Raw genomic sequence first — 21,658 nt, 5'->3', positions numbered from 1 at the left:
TCAGCTCCTGCCCTGCAAGGACCTGCAGTCTGGGGAGAGGGACAGACAGATGGACACACAATTACAGCAAAGTGTTATATTTTATACAAAGATGTGTTCATCTCAAAGCAGAAGGAATCACCATTTGCCAAGAGAAGGAGGTGAGAAAAGTGTATCAGGAAGGGGTGAAGGCACATGGGTTCACTTCAGCAAGTGGGAGCACATGGGCAGAAGCTCCTGCAAACAGAGGTCTGTGTGGTGTCTCCTGGAGCTGACTGGGAGCCATGGAAGACTGGAGGAAGAGAGTAAGACTTCAGAAACCTTCTGAAGTGCCGAGACCAGTAAAGAAGGCACTGTCATGGAATGGGGGTCTAAACTATGGCCAGGGCCAGTACCGACATGGACAATATTTAGCAGGGCATGCCAATGGGTTCGATATGGGGGATAAAGTGGGAGGAGGGAGAAGGTGACTTCAAGGACGAGTGGAAAGACAGCTACCCCATCATAAAGATGGCGGACAGACTGGAAGAAGAAGAAAGGAGCTACTAAAATCAATTCCAGCAAAGCAGCACTGACCCGAGGAGCACATACAGTATCTCAAAGGCAGACGGCTCTACGGGTATGAAGGGTAGGACTTGGCTAGACACGAAGATTTGGGAATCCTCCACCTGGAGTGGTAATCCAAGCCATGAGTTGGCATGTGGCTTCCTCAGAAGTGTCTGTACAGTGACAAGGACAGAGCTCTGCAGAATGGCAATAATGCCAAGTCTTTGAAAGATCCTGAGTGGAGTGGACACAGAAGTAGGAGGGGAACCAAAGAAAGCAAGAAAGGGGCCATGGAAACCAAGGGGGAAGAGACTTACAAGGAAGAGGAAGTGTAATAAGATAAGGAATTGCAGGTTTCCTTCTAGATCTGGTGATGAGTAGGTCACCAGTGAATGAGGGAGATAAGTTTCATTAAAATTGTTGGCAGAGGGGCACCTGGGTAACTGAGTCAGTTAAGCGTCCGACTCTTGATTTCAGCTCAGGTCATGATCTCAGGGTCCTGAGACTGAGCCCCACATCAGGCTCAATGGAAAGTATGCTTCTCTCCTTCTCCCTCTGCCCCTCCCCCGGCTCAGGCTCGCTTGCTCACTTTCTCTCTAAAATAAATAAGTAAATCTTTTAAAATATATAAAATTGTTGGCAGAGATGACGACAGTACTGGACTGGGAAGTGGATATGGAAGTAGAGATAATATGCTCTCTAGAAAGAGCTCAGAGAGGGGGAAAGAGCTAAGGATGGAAGATGAGAGTCGTAACGTCAAGTGAGGATAGGACCTCAGCCTTCCTCAACTTCTCTGGACTCACAGAAGTTTCCCAAGAGCCCCAGACATGGAAGATGGCACCCAGGAGTCCCCAATCCGGGAACCACACAATCATTTCATTGCAACAGCTGCTACGTCAGTACGGCAGCACCAGACCTTTGTGAATCGGAAAGTTTATAATAAAATTCTGAAACCAAACAAAATGCTCATTTTGTTAGGCAAGTGTGCTCCCCGGAATATTTCCGGCAGGTCTTATGAAAAAGGGATGAAGATTCCATGGCTACTCACACGACCAGCCCTGGGCTAAACAGTGTTTCCATACATCGGACTTCTCAATGCCTGCTATGCGCTACCATACATGAGCAGACTGCACGAGCCGGTTAGGTACTTCCCAAACTTAGGCCAGGGAACACTTTTTTCCTTACAGCATCTGCAGGCAACAGTGTTCTGAGACAATCTACGGGCAATGGTGCCTTGAATCCATGAGGCGTGGGACTTCAGTGGCCACATGCAGCTGAGGAAATTACTCCTGATGAGTTAGAAAACCCCACAACCATTCCTTGATGAGTTCAGTGCCAGAGACAAATTTAGGGAAGCAAAGAGGTTTCAGTTCTCAGACTTGCTTCTACAGTGACCTGACCTAGTGAGAGCTGGTTTGTTTCTTCTACTTGACCTTCACCCAGTTTCTGGAGCTGGTTTCTATGTGGATCCATTAGTTGTGCTTCTTAGATTTCTTCAAGGAAGGGAAGGCAAGAGGAAGGATAATTTTGAGGAGAGCACAGTAGTGAAGTTGGTTTCCTTCTTTTTTTTTTTTTTTGAGATTTATTTGAGAGAGAGAAAGAGTATGTGGTGTGGGGGGGTGGGAGGGCAGAGGGAATCGCCAGCAGACTCCCCACTGAGCACAGAGGCTCGACCTCACGCACCTGAGATCATGACCTGAGCCGAAACCAAGAGTCCAACGCCCAACCAACTGAGCCACCCAGGCGCCCCATATCAGTTTCCTTCTATTCTGCAGTACATTCTGCCTCTGTCGGGGCTATGAAGGCTTGGATCGAGAATTCAGATCTCTTGTCTGGCAAGGTTTCTAGCTACTGCCAGACTAAAACACTTCTGCAACATTAAGTTCTCTAATTATGCTTTGGAGGCAATTTGTGAAGAAATTTCAAAATGGAGGCGGGGGTGGGGAGGGTTGGTTTACCCAGGGATTTAGCAAAGAAGATAGAGACTGGGCACTGGCACTTATCAAATAAAAACTACGCCAGACACAGAACACTGGGCTTGTAAACCACCTCGCCATGTTCCAGGTGCATGTAGCACAGGCAAATGATGGATTTACAAGCAAGATCCTAGAGGAAAATAAAAGAACCATCAGCACTCACACACAGGCAATGTTTCTTAGCATTCCTCTTCCTGGTCCTTGGTCCGATCTACTCAAGTGGCAGCACTTTCTACACTTGCAGGACAGACTGGCTTTGTATTGCAACAGCCATAAAGCCACCTCAAGATTAATCCTCAAACTATATGTAAAAATAGTTGCCATTGTGTTCCTGGGCAGAAGCCTCTTCAAGACAAAAGCACTCCAAAAACAGCTTCAGAGCCCAGAGACCAGGGTAGGAGGGAGAAACAGCCAAATGCTGTGTTGTTTCAGTTCCTCAACTTTTGAACAAATGCCTCTTACTCTGTAAATAAAAACAGTCCTTTTTTTCAATTTTAACGTGCCATTTTAAAAAGTGACTTTATACATGCTAATGGAAGTTTTCTGATATATCCCGAATGTTCTTTAATTCCTCTCTAGGAAAAAAGAAGTCCTCCGTTTTCAAGGTTTTTGTCCCACTTTTATGTACTTGGCGACAAAGATAAGCCCCGCAGAGGTCCCCAGAGCAGACCCGACAAACGATGACAGTCCTGTGGATTCTGCTCCTTTGACTCCTGGCACTCCTGGCATTTCTTTACTCTGTGTGTTATTGGGCCAGAAAAATACCAGTAGCAGGATGCATATCTCCCTTTCCAGCTTTCTGCAAAGACTCTTAAGGCAGAAGTGATGCCTGCTGGGAAAAGGCTGATGTCAGCTCTTAGGAGCACAGCTCCCTGCTCGGATAAGGAGGTCTTTGTTTTCGGCTGAACTGTGAAAATGAGAAAATGCCTCCAGCCTGACAAACAAGCAACCCACACAACACAGGTCAGGCCTGTGACCTTTATTTAAAGGTACCACACTTCATTAGCAAACACTTGCATGGAACACACAGACTCGCCTTTAACGTCACAGGGGAGCAGAAGTCGCCACAGAAGAGCAGCGTCGCGTCCATCCCTGTGGAGGCCGGTCCGCACTGCCGATGGCCATGTTAGGGCCACAGTCTCACACTAACCCCTCCGTAGATTATACTTCCCAAACGCAAAACATTATTAAAGACCCAGGCTCCCTTCTCATTTACCTTTTTTTTTTTTTTTTTAAGTAAATACACATATTTGCTGTACATGGAGGGGAGAGATTTTTTAAAAATCCTAATTTAACATTATCTCAGTTTCTGAGTTATTTAGGATAACTAAAATTAAGACTATAAAATATCCTCCTGAATCCCCCAGAACACTTTTGGGGGTACCCAGAAGATTGTGTGTAGAAGTACAGAAAAATACAGAATTTCAAGGCTAAAATGTCCCAAGTTTGGATGATGCCCAGAAGGATGGGGGAGAGAAGAGAGAGCACATAGTTTGAGGGATTCTATTTCAAGAACATCTGATTTATGAAATCTGGAAAGGAAAAAAAAAATGTGTCTCTATATACTTAAACCAAATTTTAAACTGCTCCAGTGTGCATCTGTCAGAGTAAGGTTACTACTATCGGCCTGTGCCACTAACTTAAAATTGGGTTAGAACTTTTAAACAAGAATTAAAACAATTTTTTAAAAAAGATTTTTTATTTATTTGAGAGAGAGCAGAGTGAGCGAGAGAGAACACAAGTCGGGGGGGCAGAGGGAGAAGCAGACTCCTCACTGAGCAGAGAGCCCGATGAGGGGCTCAATCCCAGGACCCCAAGATTATAACCGGAACCGAAGGCAGACGCTTAACCGACTGAGCCACCCAGGCGCCCCCAAGAATTAAAACACTTTAAAGAGCACTTTCCTGGGCATAAACGAACAAACAGACACACACACATGCCTGTCTGTTCCTGTAGGGCTCTTGCCTGCAGAGACACACCATTTCAAGCCTCTTCCAGGGAAGCTAAATGGCAGCTCTTCTTTAGCCATCTCTGAAGGGACTCTGGGAGGGTTTGCTTAAAGAGCGTTCTTATTACTGACAGCTCTTCATCACTTTATGCCCCCACCCTGGTTACTGCTAAAATGAAGTCTCCACCTCTCATCTCCAAAGCAACATCAGTAGCGTTTTGAGAGTGCCTAAATAGAAGATCGTCCAAAACTAAGAGGTGTTAAGGTCCTGTATCAAATGATTCATAGCGGCTGGATACCTGTGCTATTAATGTAAACATAACGTGCTTGCCAAGAGCACTGGCTCTGGGATCAGGCAGGCTAGGTTTTGATTCCTGGCCCCGTGACCTACTAGCTAGCTGTGTGACCTTGACCAAGTACAGAACCTCTCTGGGCTTCAGTTTTACCATCTGTAAATGAGGGATAATCACAGTATGCACATCTCGGGGATGTGAGGATGGGATGAGATCATGCCCATGAGGTACTCAGCACAGTGCTTGGTACATAATAATCAATCATCACTGTTATTAATAAGCCCCGATGCAAAGGCTCTCGGGATTCTGTGGCTGCTGCAGATCCTGAGCTGTCACCATTCTCGGTGATGGAAGTGTGCCTCTCTCTAAGGCTTATGTGGACTGCAACATGCTCTGTCTATAAATACGTACTACTGTTTACCTTACAAAGCCCCAGTTGCCAGTAGGGTCAAGGTACCAAAATAACCCCAACTCTTCAATTTCCTCTGGGTCTAGTTTTAATGTGAAATGAGGAATTGCCCTCTTCACTTTCATGGAGTTTGTGGAATAGTCTCCTGGTAAAGCGTGTCCATATGTATCCAAACTAAAGATACTAAAGAGATACAAGAAGGGCACCTGGGTGGCTCAGTCGTTAAGCGGCTGCCTTCGGCTCAGGTCATGTTCCCAGAGTCCTGGGATGGAGTCCCACATCGGGCTCCCTGCTCCACGGGAAGCCTGCTCTCCCTCTCCCACTCCCGCTGCTTGTGTTCCTGCTCTTGCTATCTCTGTCTCTGTCAAATAAATTAATAAAAAAATCTTAAAAAATAAATAAATAAAGAGATACAAGAAACACAGAGTCACCAAAGGGAGTGTGATGCTGCTGCCAAGCATCTTGGCACCACAAACTATAGATACTCCAGAACATTTGAGGTGCCATTTATACAATCAAAATACAAACAAAATCCAGAGGAAAACCCCAAAACCCATTTTAGCCAGTAAGCAGTAAGTTGTTTTGTTTTTTAATGAGTTTCCTTAATTTCAGCACTTAATTTCAAAGGCCGCCTCTAACCTTTCTGTCAAGCGGAAAGAATGACTGTTTTTGAGTTTGTCTGTTTCTCTCTCTTTTCTATTCATGCTTATGGAGGGAAAAGTGAAACAACTAGGGCCAAGGGAGTGGGGGGGGGGCACAGGGGAAGGAGTAAGAATAGGAAGTGGAGGGGAGGAGAAAGCAAAGACCAAAGAAGGAGGAAAAGGAGGAGCAGAGGAAACAGAGGAGCCCAGAAGCTGCATATGCACTCAAGGAGAAAGCAGAACTGGCTACACTGGGCTTGAGAAAAGACTTCAAAAGAATGGCCACAGAAGCAAAGACAACAGCACTGGACACATTTCACACCAGGACAGGATTTCAAAGGAGCGCCACCCGTGAGGAGAGGCACTGTTTTCTTTCACTAGCCCTTCCCCATTCAGTGGGGATTGCTAACTCGGTCGTGGCAAACTCAGCTGGTGAGAGCACAAGCCTAGTGACCATGGCTTTGATCCCAGTGTGAGCTTACGGGTTTGCCCCATCCCAGGCCAGGGGCAGCTACTTTGCAACTGTACAGCACTGATCAGAAGAGGACGCCTCCCCCAGAGGGAAGAGGGGCACGGTCTCTTGAAAGTGGGTCTAATTCAATTCAACATAGAAATTATTTAGTCCCTACCACGTACTGGACATTGGATTGGTGAAGTGTCATAAATATATGATATCCATATTTAAGACGCATGGGATCCTGCCTTGAGCAAAATACAGCTCTGGCAAATGATCTTTGGTTTTGGTGTCACACACAACAGGGCTAATCCCAGCTGCACTGCTTTGGACACATGATCCTCTCGGAGCCTCAATTTCTGCTTCTGTAAGTAACAGAGCTCTTACTTACTTACACACACACACACACACATGTCTTAAAGGGTCACATTTATTGTGAGGGTCAAGTAAGACAGTATCTTTAAAGTGTCTAGCATAGCATGAGCATACAGTTAGCACTCAATAATTGTTCCCTCCCTTTCAGAGGTGACTGACTCAGCAGTTCAATGGCAAACCTTCAACACACACAAACCCTACACATACCTTCACACACGAAGTTGAAAACAGCTTCATTTCCAAAAGTCATCTTAGACTGTACTCTTCAGCACAGAACTCTCAGCCAAGCAGCCCAAACTAGGTCACAAAACCAGTATGAATTTAGCCTGTTGTTTTGCTCCATCAATTGTCTGCCTTCGAGAGTTTTTACAGTACTGCAAATACACAAGATATTACACATGCACAAGTTTATCTACTGCAGCATTATCAGGATTGTAAAATGCTGGAAATTACCTAAATGTCCAGACAGAGGGGATTGGTTAACTGAACTCTGGCACATGCATGCCGTGGAACGCTATGCAGTTGGAAACAAGGAGGAGGAAGTGGCATGAAGAGATTTCTACGGTATATGGTTGAATGGAAACCCCAGAACTCAAATGAACATATAAAGGGTGTTAAGAAAAAGACAGTAAATTGAGAAACCACTCATGTATCTGCTTACTTTCACAAAAAGAAACACAAGAAGGATCACAGCCTACCAGAGGAAGGAGCAAAAGGAAAGAAGGACAGAGGGGAGGGAGTAACACTCCTCACTCTTCCAAGTACTTTTTAATATAGTCTTGACTTTTAGAAGCATGTTAATGTTTTATATATTCAAAAAATAAAGTGAAATCAACAAAGATGGAAAAAAATCTACCACTGAATGCAAAGATACATGAATGAACCCAACTATACATTCTTGTTAACACAACACTGAAGTGGGGACAGGGGAAGCAGCGGACTACAAAGTTACCAGTACTTTGTTATACACTCAGCACGGAACAAAAAAAGAACTGCCAGCAAATCTTGAACTCTTTCTGGTAGGTTTGTTTTTCAAAGTGGTATGGGCACAGCAATTCTAAAAGTATTTTATATGAACTATAGGCGTGAACGATAAAGTAAATGTACTGCTGGGAAGCAGGGAGATGCAAATATGGAGTGGGGGATGGTGAGGAAGAATTCTGTGGAATTGGGTTAGAATTGGGAGTATTAATATGAACTCATGATTTCTTAGCAAAGAGTGCTGTTCAACAGAACTTTCTGTGATGGTAGAAACATTCTGTGTCTGTGCCGTACAGTATGGTAGCCACTAGCCACGTGTGGCTGCTGAGCTCGCAATGTGTCTGCTGAGTATGAAATGTGCCTAGTACAACAGAAGAACTGAATTCTAAATTTTATTTAACTGCCACACGTAGCAAGTGGTCTATGATATTAGACAACTCAAATCTAAAGGCAACGACACCATAAAAATACTTAGCACCCAGATTTTGGCTTCTAAATCCCATTCGCCACTAAAAGGAACAAGGGTCCCTGGAGAAATGGTTGATTCCATGGCTGGCACAGGTAGGTTACAAGAGGAGGATTATGTTTGCCAGAAAGTAAGAAGTGCTTTAAGAAAAAAAAGGCACATAACAAGGACACAGGAACCAGCTGAAAGTGCTCTTATTCACCAAATTAGGGACAGCTATAAAATAGCAATCCATGAGTCCATATGGGTCATGGATAGAGGAAAAGAGAGCTCTTCCTTAGCAGATCACACTTGAATACGAGCGTCATAGAAAAAAATTACTTATTGACATTTCCAGGAGAGGAATCCCAACACCCACGCCTCCATACCTTACTTAATCCACTTTCTTTCTCAGAGACATGGTATCTTTCAATTTCTAAATAAAACATTCATGCGCTTAACACTTTTCTTAAGAAACAAACAAAAAAATACTTCTCTGAGTCACCATTTCAACAAGAAAGTTAATGAAGAGTTCAAAGGACCCAGGCTATACAGGGTTGGAATAAGAGTCCAGGAATTCTCAATTTCCAAGTTCTGGAGAAATCACTTAAGGACACCTCTCTTCTTTGTCCTCCTCCTCCCTGAATTAAGTCAGATGAAATTTAGTCATTGTCTGTAGCTTCCTACTCTGGCTCAGAGACGCTCAATCTCTCCTCCTCTCTATTGGAAAGTATCTCAATATGATGATTATAATGAAATGCAGCCAAGGCTTGCATCTTTGAAACTCTCTTACTAGCTGTCAAAACTGTTTTTCAACAACACTCCATGCCCAGAATTATTGTGATTCCTTCAGTGATTAAATAAACAAAACACATTTTCACTACACAACATGAACATGTAACTAAGAAGATAAAAGGCAAAAAATCATTTTGTAATTTCCTTAAAGAGACAAATATACTAGAAACATCAATTTGTAATTTATTATTAAAAAATTCTTAGACATATCAAATAAAAAGGAGGGAACACCCTATAGCTCAAAGAGGAAACATTCTCTCAAATCCAACAATACTAAGTACCCTACAACATGAAGAAGAGATGCAGCATTTTTCCAATTTGCCTATAAAATCTGTAATTCCACTCTTAGAAGATACAAATAGAAACACTGTTACTGTTATTGAAACAAATAATTATCAAAGGAGAACACTGACAGCAGAATGAACAGACCACATGCTGATCACCTAGAGGTCCAGGCTATGTGGCCTGGAGGTGGGGGGCGGGGGATGCTGCTCTTTCTGTTTGCCTAAAACTCTGTGTGATGACATCAGTTGTGAGATGTACATGAAATCTAGCAATTCTATTTCTATTATTTACACTTCAAATTATTTATAGTCCTCTGTACTTCAAGGTCATATTTGCAACGACCCAAGGAGTTACAAAATCATTTTCTGGTTTGTTTGGGTTTTTTTTAAGAATTTATTTATTTATTTGACAGAGAGAGAGAGCACAACCAGGGGGAACAGCAGGCAGAGGAAGAGGGAGAAGCAGACTCCCTGCTGAGTAGAGAGCCTGACGCGGGGCTCGATCCCAGGACCCTGGGATCATAACCTGAGCCGAAGGCAGATGTTTAACCAATTGAGCCACCCAGGCGCCCCTCATTTTCTAACACTGAAATAATAATATTAATGATGACTTTGGCTGAGTGCTTACCATCTATATGCCAGGCACTGTACCAGGCATTTACAATCATCCTATGAGGAAATAACTATGATTACTTCCACTGAAAAATAAAGAAGCTGAAATTTGAGCTCAGACTTTCTGAGTGAAATTCACACACACTTGGGCATTAAACCATAATAGTATTTTTATTCTTTATCCTTGTTATCAATATCAGATTCAGGGACTTAGCAATAATAAAATAGCTACTACCATCAATTGAGTATCATACTGCACCAAACTCCCTGCATATGCTGATTCTTATGCTCATGACAGGCCTCCCATGAGCTATTATCATTGGCATTTTACAAAGAAGGATATTGGGCCCAGGTACATTAAATGACTGTCCAAGTAAGTGGCAGAATTGCGATTTAAACCAAGGCATGTCTGCTCACAAAATCTACTGTTTCAGGGCTACCTCCCCTTTCCTTCCTCCAAAAAAAAAAAGACCAGATGTCTCCTATGTGGGTTTCAGGAAAGAGGATGGCAGCAGAGGAGAAGAAGAAATTCCTAGTAACAAGAGAATGAACAAACAGTTGAGCGCCCAGAATCTAAATGACAAGCCTCTCCCTATTTGGGAGAGCTCATTGTTTTGCAGTGCCTTGTTGCTGGATTCCTGATTGTAGCAAATTCCAGGGCTCCAGACTGCAGGCTCAGCCTCTGACTAACACTACAGTGATTTATTTGAGGATAAATACCTCTGTCAGTATGTCTTATGACTGCACACAACAGTCCAAGCGGGCTGGAATGCGCGGAATGCTCAGGACTGCGGGCGCTGAGGCAGCACAGCGCTGCGGGCGTTACCGGCGGCCTCTCGCCGCCCAAGGTCTCGGCCAACGAGAAAACAGCAACTCGGAGCAGTCACGTTCCTGCCAGAATCAGCAGCATCCTCAGAAATCAGAACTGGGGAAGCCAAGCACTGTGAATAATTACAAAACATCAATTCATGCCTGGGGAGGGGGAAAAGAGAGTAGGCTCTTGTAACCTGGATCTACAAAGCTACACCTCCTAATCATCAGGCTACCTCACCGCCCCCGACAAGCTCCCCGACCCCGAGAGTACCGACTGGCTGCACGGTTGCCAGAGCGGACCCTCCGGGCAGCTGACTGGCTGTCTCCAAGCGCCGAGAACACGGGAAAAGGCATTCCACTCCCTTTGCGGGGCATGCATGCTCAGAAGAGAGTGCAAAGGGGAAGCCGGAACAAGGCGCACAGAAGCAAGCTACTTTCTCAGTGTAAACGTGGGAACGCTGTACGGATTCAGAAAACTTTCGTGTCAACCCCTCTGTTTCACAAATAAGAAAACTGAGGCCCAGAGAGTGGGAGAAACTCATGTCATGATCGTAGAGAATGCTGGTGGCAGATGGAGGACCTGCCCCAAGCCTGGTTCTCAACAGCTACAACAGGCTCACATACCAGAAGTGATGAGCAGCACCTTATCATAAACACAAAAAGCCATCTTTCCCACTTTAGGAAGGTCTCAAGTTTATACCATGAATATACAAGGTGAGAATTAATTCAATTGCCTCTCCCCCCCGCCGCCGCCCCCTTTCTGCAGTTTTGCTTTCCACAATCAACTGTGGCCTGGAAGCGGATGATCCTCCTTGTAGTCAACAGTAGCTGAATGCTACATCCCAATGCCTATGTCATCCACCTCACTGCATCACGTAGACATTTTATTATCTCACATCACCACAAGAAGAAGGGTGAGTCCAGTACCACAGATATTCTGAGAGAAAACCACACTCACATAACTATTATGACAGTATTATTATAATTGTTCTATTTTATTATTAGCTATTGTTGTTAATCTCTTACCGTGCCTAATTTATAAATTAAATGTTCTCATAAGTATCTATGTCTAGGAAAACACACAGTGTATATAGGGTTTGGTACTATCTGTGCATCAGGCATCTACTGGGAGTCTTGGAACATACACCCCTCGGATAAGGGGGAGGAGAGGGGCTACTGTACTTTTTTTTTTTAAGATTTTATTTCTTTATTTTGAGAGAGAGTGAGAGAGAGCAAGCATGAGAGGGGGGCAGAGGCAGAGGGAAAGGGAGAAGCAGGCTCCCCACTGAGCAGGGAGCCCGATACGGGACTCGATCCCAGGACCCCAGGATCATGACCTGAGCCGAAGGCAGACACTTAACCGACTGAGCCACTTCTTAATGTGTACAACTCTAGACTCCTAAGCAAAACATTTTACATACGTCTGTTCAGGCGTTAACCTTTCCTTCCATTTCCTGGCCCATAAGACATTCACCAAAGACTGATTCTCCTAACAACCATCGGTGATACAGGCAAGAAAAGGCAGTCTTCAGACAACCACCCCCCAGAAGCTGGAAGAGAAAGCTAACATCCGTGGGGAACACACACACACACACACACACAAACAAGTTGGAAGGGAAGAAGAGGTCATCTCTCAAGGTATCAAAAACGGTTAATGCCCCGCCTGGCAGGAGAGCCCTGTTCATCCTTTCACTTCATTGCTGGCACAAATTGCAGAAGAACATGGCCCCTGCACGGAGCACATGGAAGCCAACACCAAAACGCCCTCACTTCAGAAAGAGGAAACTCACAGATGGGGGTTGAAGATGCGACTCATCTTAGAAGCATGGTCATTTTCACAGTCCAGGTCATCGTCCCCTTGCTCCACGCTGAACTTCCTCTTGCTGGGACTGATGGGCGGGGGGCCTGTGCGGTGACTGCTGAGGGCAGACGCCACAGGGAGGGTCTGCATCCTGGGTTCTCCCCTGAGAGCAGCTTCACCTACGCAGAGAGAGATGATGTCGTCACCAAGGAGGCGAAACTCCCCCACCTCAGTGCCCCGCTTCCCCGCCCACCCCTTGCAAAACTACTCCCAGTGGAAAGTTTTGGCAACAGGACGGGCTGCCTGCCCTTCTCAGAACATGGCCTGAGCGCAAGGTGAGCTGCCAAGCACAAGACATTTTACACAAACGTGGGTTTCTACACAATAACTCACTCCCCTCCCCCAGCTTTATTGAGACGTAACTGACACACGGCACTGTGCAAAGTTAAGGTGCACAAGGGGTTGATTTGATACACTTATATATTGCTAACACCTCCATCACGACACATAATTCCCATGTCTTCAATAACTCTTTAGGGTAGAGTTTAAAATCAAAAGTTGCAATAAAGTAACAGATGGGTAAAAGTACTGACCACAAACCATCTCAAAAGTTAATTTAAAACAATAAAGGTCTTTTAATGGGTGGGTATTCGACTCTACCTATAAGAGAATGACCTAACACAGGCTTCACTAGAACATGACTAGAAACCCACTTTTCCTGCCTGTTACATTTTTATTACAATTTTGGTATGTTATTTTTTCTTAAAGAATGAGGAAAATTTATGGGTTAATAATTCACATATTTGCCCAAAATGTTAAAAGAAATGAAAACACATTGTTAAATGAAAAATAAACATTTCATTCTTACAGCACACTAAAAATGGCACATTAAATATATTTTTTACTATTATCAGCACAAAGTTTCTGCATATAATTTGTCATGAGCTTGATACACAGGTGCAGTTCTCAACCACTTTCAAAGTTAAACACTCAAATTGGAATCCGCATTGTGATCTGATTCAACATCTTGGGAGTTTTTCATTCCTGTAATTAAAAAGACTTTGTACTAGGCGATAACTTTGTGCTTCATTATTAATTAAAATAAGCATAACCCTTTATCATAATAAAAGTTTTACACCTTCTAAAATTTATAAACAAGAGTAATATATATTTTAAGAGAAAATTTCTAGTTTTCTAAGTCATATGGGGGGGTTACCTAAATTTTTCACAAATAATAACCCTTTTGTCATGCTATTATTCATTCACGCTGGCCTCTAAGGCATGGCCAATTCTGTCTCCACTTGGTCACAATTTGAGAGAAATATTAGGATAAAGTCAACTTCATCTGAGACCTTGTGGTACCTGAGAAAGGAAATCTTTGTTTGCCACCACTAATCTTCATATCATCACAGATGTGTGGACAGTTTTAACAGTTGTTTGCTTCATACACATATGACAAATATGATTTTGTTAGGGAAAGGAGTGAGGGCAAAGCCTCCTGAGTGTTTACCAGGAAAAATAAAACTTTTGCCAATTTAGTCAGCAAGATATAAACTAGCAAATATACAGTGACCCCCTAACACACCTCCAGGCAGGATTTCTTTTAGAGATTTTGGCCCCAAAGCAAACTGGAACTTTCCATTTTAAATGAAATACCTAAAAACAGGCCATATGCTGGCCTGCCACACTCAGACATTCAGTAGGACTTTGGTTGTCCTCTACATCCTATTTATGAATTTTTGGTTTAAAAAAGCAAGCAAACAGGGGCGCCTGGGTGGCACCATCAGTTAAGTGTCTGACTCTTGATTTGGGCTCAGGTCATGATCTCAGGGTCATGGGATCGAGCCCCATGTCGGGCTCCACGCTCAGCAGAGAGTCTGCTTAAGACTTTCCCTCTGCCCATTCCTCCTCAAATAAGTAAATAAATCTTTTTTTTTTTAAAGCGAGCAAATAAAAAGCCATGCTAATATTTGTATTGTGATAAATCAGAAAATATTCTTTCCAAATATGCTCTCCTCTCTTGTACCCTCCACCTCCACAGAAAGGGGAGAGGGCATTTCCAATGTAAAACGTCAGTAGCCTGGCTAACTTTTGGAGGAACCCTGATGATACCCCAGGAACTCAGCAATTGCAAATCAAGCCTCATCGACATGGCACAGAGCCACCATGCCCTCTGACCTGTGTTTCTCCACATCCTTGGCAGGTTCAGCAGAGATGAGGAGTACTTGGGCTCTGTCTGGACCCCTGGGCTTTGGGAACCATTTTATCAGATGCCAGACGTGTAGCAACAGCAGTTGCCATGGAAACCTGCCACCACAGCAACAAATTCAAATCACACCAAAAAAAGAAGAGCCACCCATTACAACATTAGCATACACTGCTCAGCGAAAAGCAAAACTCTTAGAGTTAGAACATTCCCACTGCACTCCCCAATTTCCATCTTAATATAAGCTCGTTTGTGCTTGTTTGCAGTTTAAGTTCATCAAATGGAGCACTGCTTATCTTTAAGACCAAATCGCTGGTGTCTGACAGAGAAAGAAGAAAGTGCACAGAAATCCTTTGGAAACACTGGGATTTCTAACCTGATAGGTAAAAGACCCACAGAGGAACCACAGGTGGTTCTTCTTCCCTAGAGGCTGTGACAAAACTGTACCAAACCCCCTAGAGCATGTTGTTAGTGCTGGAAGGGGTCCTGTACACCTGGATTCCCTCTTTGGACAGAGAAAACTGAGCCCCTAGACATGGAGGGCCCTGCTCAGGTTCACACAATTAGTGGGTTTACTGTAAGCAAGAACCCATGCCCTCTGCCTATCAGAGTGACATCCCCTTGTAAACACTGTGCAAGGCCCACACATGGCTCGGAGCAAAGGAACTAGGGGTAGAAGGGAAGAAATTCACAGTTACAAGTGCAGAAACAGGTCTTTTCAGTTACGTCCCCTCATTCATTTCAGGGCCTCCACTCAAGGACCCTCATGCAACACCTTGTATTATAAAGTGGGATTTGCTTTTATTATGGTCTAAGTGGCAAAGGAAGGTTAAAGTTATTTTAGAAAAACTGAAGAGAACACACAGACTGGGAATCAAGACACTAGCAGGACACTGGCACTGCATTTCGGGCCGGCTGAATACTGGCACACACTCCCCTCTGAGGCCTGCCTACAACAAGGGGCTGGGCTGGCCAACACCTAACACCTCCTTCAGCCGTCAGGGTTAGTAACCCAACTCTGATCCACAACCCTGTACTCGATCAAGTACCAACCAACCAACATTTACTAAGCAATTATTACTCGTGTAACACTGAATGAAGGCAGCAAAATGCAAAGGTGTCATATGCTCAAAAAACCAGAAAGTGAACCCATGGTCATATAAACTTGGAAACCATGAGATTAAACAGTTTCCACAGGAGCTTCTTCACTACAGGCCTTCTTGTCCTCTAAAGCACTTGTCCATTTCCAAGCCAGAAACTCAGCAGTGCTGCTTTTAGTCACCCCATCATCCTACAGATCTCTGTAAACTCCGTCTTCCACAGCAGCATTCTGGCCATGCCAACCCACCAGGACCCCAAACAGCCCAGGGCTTGCCAGTCACTGATGAAATAACCTCCAGGCTGCTTCTGCATTCATACCCAACAAGTGGTCCCACAGCCTTCCCAGCCTTTGTTCCTAGTATCCCCCTTTGTAAGCTCTCAGAGTGTCAGCCCTAGAAGTTAAACCAGACTGGACATCACTGCAGAGATCTCACCATCTAACCCCAAGGCCTTTCCTCAGTTTCTTCCTCCGATCTTTTATACTTAAATCCTATGCATCCAGCAAAGGCCACTTAAAATGCCTCCTCCTTCACGTTGCCTTCCTTTACTCCTCAATCTAAAAGTCATCACTTCTTCTGAATACCCATAGAAATTTATCCCTACGATACTTCCCTTCCTTCTTGGTTCTGTGCTCCTTGAAGCAGGGGACATTTAATTCATTTTATATACTCGAGAATGCAAAGCACAATATCTTCCACACAGGAGATGGATGGTAAACACTGCGTGAATGACTCAATGAGGCAGGGCAATGGGGCGCCCAAATTAGAGAGTTATAGGATATGTTAAAGATCAAAGATGCCATAAAATAAGGAATCTCAAAAGATCTATTTAAGAATATATAAATAACTCTCAAAACTCAACAATAAAAAGAACTTGATTTAAAAATAGGAAAAGAGATAGGCAAACGGCCAATAAGCACATAGAAAGATGTCTGACATCATTAGCGATCAGGAAAACATAAATCAAAACCACAATGAGATACCACTTTACACACACTAGTGGGGCTATAATCAAAAGACAGAAAGTGACAAGTGTTGACAAGGATGTGGGGAAGTTGGAACCCTCGTGCATTGCTGGTGTAAATGCAAAATGGTGCAGTTGCCGTGGAAAACAATTCTGGGCAGTTCCTCCAATGGTTAAACACAGAGTTACCACATGAGCCAGCAATTCCACACTGAGGCATATAACAAGGAGAAATTAAAACACATATTCACATAAAAACTTATATGAATGTTCATAGCAGCATTATTCATAATAGCCAAAAACCCAAATGCCCAGCAACTGATGAATGGGTACAGAAAACATGCAATCTATCCATATGATGGAACATTATTCAGCCATAAAAAGCAAGGAAGTACTGATTCATGGATGAACCTAGAAAACAGTATGCGAAGTGAAGGAAGCCAGACATAAAGGGCCACATACTGTCTGATTCCACTGACATGAAATGTCCAGAATAGGCAAATGTGAAGAGACAAAAAAGTAGATTAGTGACTGCTGCTGAGGGGTGGGAGGAGAAGCAATGGGAAGTGACTGCCAGTGAATGCAGGGTTTCTTTCGGAGGTGATGAAAATGTCCTAACATGGATTGTGGTAAAGGTTGCCCAACTCTGTGAATATACTAAAAACCACTGGATTGTATACGTTACACGGGTGAATTACATTGGTGTGTGAATATCTCAAAAAAGTTGTTACCCTCACCCATAAAAAATAAAAATACATTCATAAGTTGATGAAAAAAACTCTAGTACTATTAGTACCTTTCCTACCTCAGGTTTTTTACACTGAACTGCTACATAAGAACAAGTATCTATTCATTTTTCCCCTAGAATGAAAATAAACCTTTTGTTATGATAGCTACAGCTCTCTACAATGTTAAAGTCAGATAACTTTTTTTAAAATATTATTAAGTTAAGAAAAGGCAAAGCAGGGAAGGAACCGCTTGAGGTTATGGAGGCACCTGGATTCATCAGAGTTCTATTAAGCTCCAGCTCAGCTTGTAATCAGACTGTGTGTGTGAGCGCCTGCTGCATGCTGAAGGCTTTGTGCAGGGCCCTCAGAGAAACAAGTGATGAAATTTATACAGACCCAGACCACAAGCAGGGGAGGAAAGAATACACACCAAAAGGAATTTACCTTGAGGTGTAAAAGACTTTTTGCTCTTGAACTAATGTGTATTCTAAATTTCACAACGGTTTGGTAATTGAAAAGGGAGAAAGGATTATCTTTCTTTTTCAGAAATAAACAGGAGAAAGGAGATCTGAGTAGCCTGGTGTTTCAAGTTTCTCAAGTTGGCCTCACTACAACTGTTAATTTAACTTAAAAAGAAAAAAAATTCTGATTATAACAAAGGAAGTTCAATTTTCAAAATGTATTTGGCATTTTTAACTAGGGATGGGGTACTGAAGAAAAATGCCCAATAGATACAAAGATTACATAACTGCTGTTTTTAGTCATGGTGGCAGTTCTAATACAGGGATCAAAAATATTTTTAAATATGTCTTCCAATGGAAGATGAGTAAAGATTTTTGGTCCAAGATTTCACAAGAATCAGCATATATTAATTTCAATTTAAGAAAAAAAGTTTAACAGAGAAATAAAAATAATTGCTTAGCTTTATGATGTGCCGTATAATGATTCTGGTGAAATATTACAAGAAAATTCTGCTTTCAAGTCAGAATAAAGCAGGAGAAAAGCAAGGCATGGGGACAAGATCCAGGAAGATGTGGCCTAGTTTCAGAATCCTGCAAAGATTCTAAGACTCTTTACTTCCTACATTTTAATAGAGCTAAGCTTGAAGTTTGTCTTACAATCAACTGGCATATTTTAATAAGCAAGACAGCTTCTTTCTTAGTGGGACACGAGATAATGGTGCATCTTAGACTGGATACACTATGAAACCCAACTGGAGGGCCTTCAAAACAGCACGTGTCTTGTAAGCCTCTGCTTCTTCATTTGTAAAATTAATGGTTTGATTACATCACCCTGATGGCCTAACTTCAGCTCTAAACATCTCCGTTCTATGTAATGTATATCTTCCAAAGTTAAGTTATACTTTAATTGCTGATCAAGAAATACTAAACTTTTATAGGGCACACTTTACACAACAGGAGAAAAAACTGATCCCACTAAGTATTCTTAACTTATCTCGTCCTTGAACGAGATGTAATTAAAAATCAAATATACTTCTAATTCTCAGTGTTTGAGCTTCACTCACTTACTCAAATACCATAAGAGAGTTGTAGTTAGCAAACTGAAAGTGGAAATAAATATAATCTGGTCCACAAAATGTGGATTCAACTTTTATACAACTGAACGATGAAAGCCAAGGGCCTTCAACATGGAGGTGAGGCAACTGATTTGGTTCAGAGACAGGAAGGGATTCCAGGGAAAAGCAGAGGTGGCTTTAGAACCCAGGTCCCTCAGCTCCTGGTCACAGTACCTCTTCACCAACTCTGCAGGCCAAGTGCCATACAAGGATTTGTGACTGCATTCAAGACTGTGGCATGCCTCATGAGGAATTAATCAAAATCATGGCATTTATTGTCATTTTCTGAAGATTAGTCAAACAACACAAGGCTGAATTGACAGTGTCTTTGTGTTTACGGAGAAGGCAAAGGTACGTCTGTAGGAAAAACAAAAAAAGTATCTTGCTGTAACTTTTAAGGGTAGATTTTTCACAAAAATCTGGATTGCCTTCCTTGCTCAAAAGATTTCTTCCACAATTTAAATCGTTGCTGTGCTTAAGACTTTATGTTCAGATCAAAAAAAAAAAAAAAAAAGACTTTTATGTTCTACTCCCCTCCCCAGCCCTTTTATCATGTTTGAACCTAAATCAAAGTAAAACCACAGCTCGGTTCCCCCCCACACACCCACAAGCCTTTGGGCTACGTGGAAACGTCTCCTGTCTGACCACAACCCACGGCGACCAGACTGACATCACCCTACTGGCGAGAGTCACCCAGATAAAACAACTGCACTCTCCTCTCACACTCAAGACCGTGCAGGGCAGCAGCCCGGGGCTTATACATTTTCTTTCAAATAATACTTCTTTGTCTCAGGGACTAGCAGCTGGAGAGAAGACAGTGAAGTCAACCTCTTTCACACAGTTCAAGTGGTGGCTATCCCCATTCTGGTTCCCTTTTTTCTTTTTGTACGGAAGGCTGTTAGGCAACATGATGAAACCGGGCGAGCCAGCAGAGATAAAAGCCGTGACGTAGTGTCTGCCCGAGGCGCAGGGATTACAAGCGATTCTACTACTCAGTGACCGCGCCCCCTCGCCCCCACCCCTTTCCCACCGCCGCTCGGGAAGCCCAGAGCCACAGCTGGAGACTTGCAGAGCCCCATCTCACATCTGGAGGCCAACCCTCAGCGAAAGGTCACTCTTGTGCAGTCAGCCCGGCGGGGGAGGCCAGGCCCCCAGCTGAGCATGATTTGAGCAGCTCTGGTCTTTTTAGAGCAACAAGGAGATTGCTCAGGAAAAAAGAAAAACAAAAAAACAAAAAAACGCTTACGGTATATTGCTGACTGCTAATATAATTAAGGATAACAAAACACAGTAAAATGTGGAGTTGAAACATAGGCCATTATAATCAGAATTTCAAGTAATCCAAATAATCCTGTAAATGTTACACGTTGTCTGAGCTTTCCTGTATCTTATGTCAGTATATTTTATTTTTAAAGCATTTAAAAATAAGACCTGTTACCCCGGTTTTTTCTTACTGTAGTCCTATAATGCAAGAAGGTAAGAATGATTCCTGAATTCTAAGGAGACTAGTGTTTTAAGAATTAAGAGAATTGCTCGAGGTCACAAAGCTGATCCACAGAAGAGCTAGAAGGAGACACATGGCATTGGAGATCACTCCATTTTCATATTCTTTTTAGCTGTGCAGGATGCTTTACAGGTTAAGGAAAAGGAGTGGGAGGGGCACCTGGGAGGCTCAATGGGTTAACCTTCTGCCTTTGGCTCAGGTCATCACCTCAGGGTCCTGGGATGGGCTCCATGCTCAGTGGGGAGCCTGCATCTCCCTCATTTCCCTCTGACTGCCCCTCCCCCCTGCCTGTGCTCTCTAGCTCACTCTCTCTCTCAAATAAATAAAATCTTTAAAAAAAAAAAAAGAAAAGAAAAAGAAGAAGTGGGAGGAAGACAGGTAAAGGGGAGGAAGAAGGTCAGAGCAGGGCGGGAAGTCCAGAAGGGCAGTGTTATGGGCTGAGTTTTGTCCCCCCAAAATTTCTAAGTCCTAACCCCAGTACCTCAGAATGTGACTGTATTTAGAAACAGGGTCTCTACAGAAATAATTAAGGTTAAATGAGGTCATTAAGTGGGCCCTTATCCAATAAGTTGGTGCCCTTCTAAGAAGAGACACAAACACACATAGAAGGAAGACCACATTAACATGAAGACGGCCATCTGCAAGCCAAGGACAGAGGCCCCAGAAGAAACCAGCCCTGCCAACATCCTGACCTCAGACTTCCAGCCTCCAGAACTGTGACACAACAAACATTTGCTAAGCCCCCAGTCTGGGGTGCTTTGTTATGACGCCAGAGCTGAAGAGCACACAGAGGAAAGACTAGGGAGGGAAGAAGGGTGGTGAGGACAGGTCTTAACCTAGGTCTGGCTCAAAGGGGAAAGCTCTTCAGTTTGGAACCAAACAGCTTCAGCCACCTCGTCTATTCCAGCTCACCTAACATGGCAGGACTGGTCAAGATGCAGGGATGCCGCTTTGGGATTAGACGCCGCAGAGGAGAGGAGACCAATGGGTCAGCACCGATAGAGTGGCTGGGCTCCAGAAAAAGTGTAGCGCTTCAGCACAAATGAGCAGGGTGCTCTCTGAGACACAGAGGTGAAGGAGACAGCCCCTACAGAGCAAGTCTGGTAGCACCTGCTCCAAGACAGTGCAGGTGCAGCTGGTGCATTGGGGTGGAGGATGTCTACAATCCTTAATGGTTTTAAACAGCTGTAATTCTATAGGGACTAGAACAGAAAGGGTAAAAAATAAC

At 43.5% G+C, this 21,658-nt stretch overlaps 1 protein-coding gene across 5 annotated transcripts in view; it reads right to left on the bottom strand.

Moving 5' to 3' along the window:
• The window catches only part of VGLL4 (vestigial like family member 4), a 186,672-nt gene that overhangs the window by 30,398 nt on the left and 134,616 nt on the right, over positions 1 to 21,658 (bottom strand). For all 5 annotated transcript variants that reach the window (XM_036101322.2, XM_036101332.2, XM_036101352.2 and 2 more), the window contains one exon: positions 12,342 to 12,531. In XM_036101322.2, coding sequence (XP_035957215.1) covers positions 12,342 to 12,531 — 190 coding nt within the window. The remainder of the gene's footprint in view (positions 1 to 12,341; positions 12,532 to 21,658) is intronic.

This window comes from Halichoerus grypus, chromosome 1, assembly GCF_964656455.1.
Source record: "Halichoerus grypus chromosome 1, mHalGry1.hap1.1, whole genome shotgun sequence".
Lineage (NCBI taxonomy): Eukaryota > Metazoa > Chordata > Mammalia > Carnivora > Phocidae > Halichoerus > Halichoerus grypus.
This window is presented reverse-complemented; position numbering and strand designations above follow the sequence as displayed.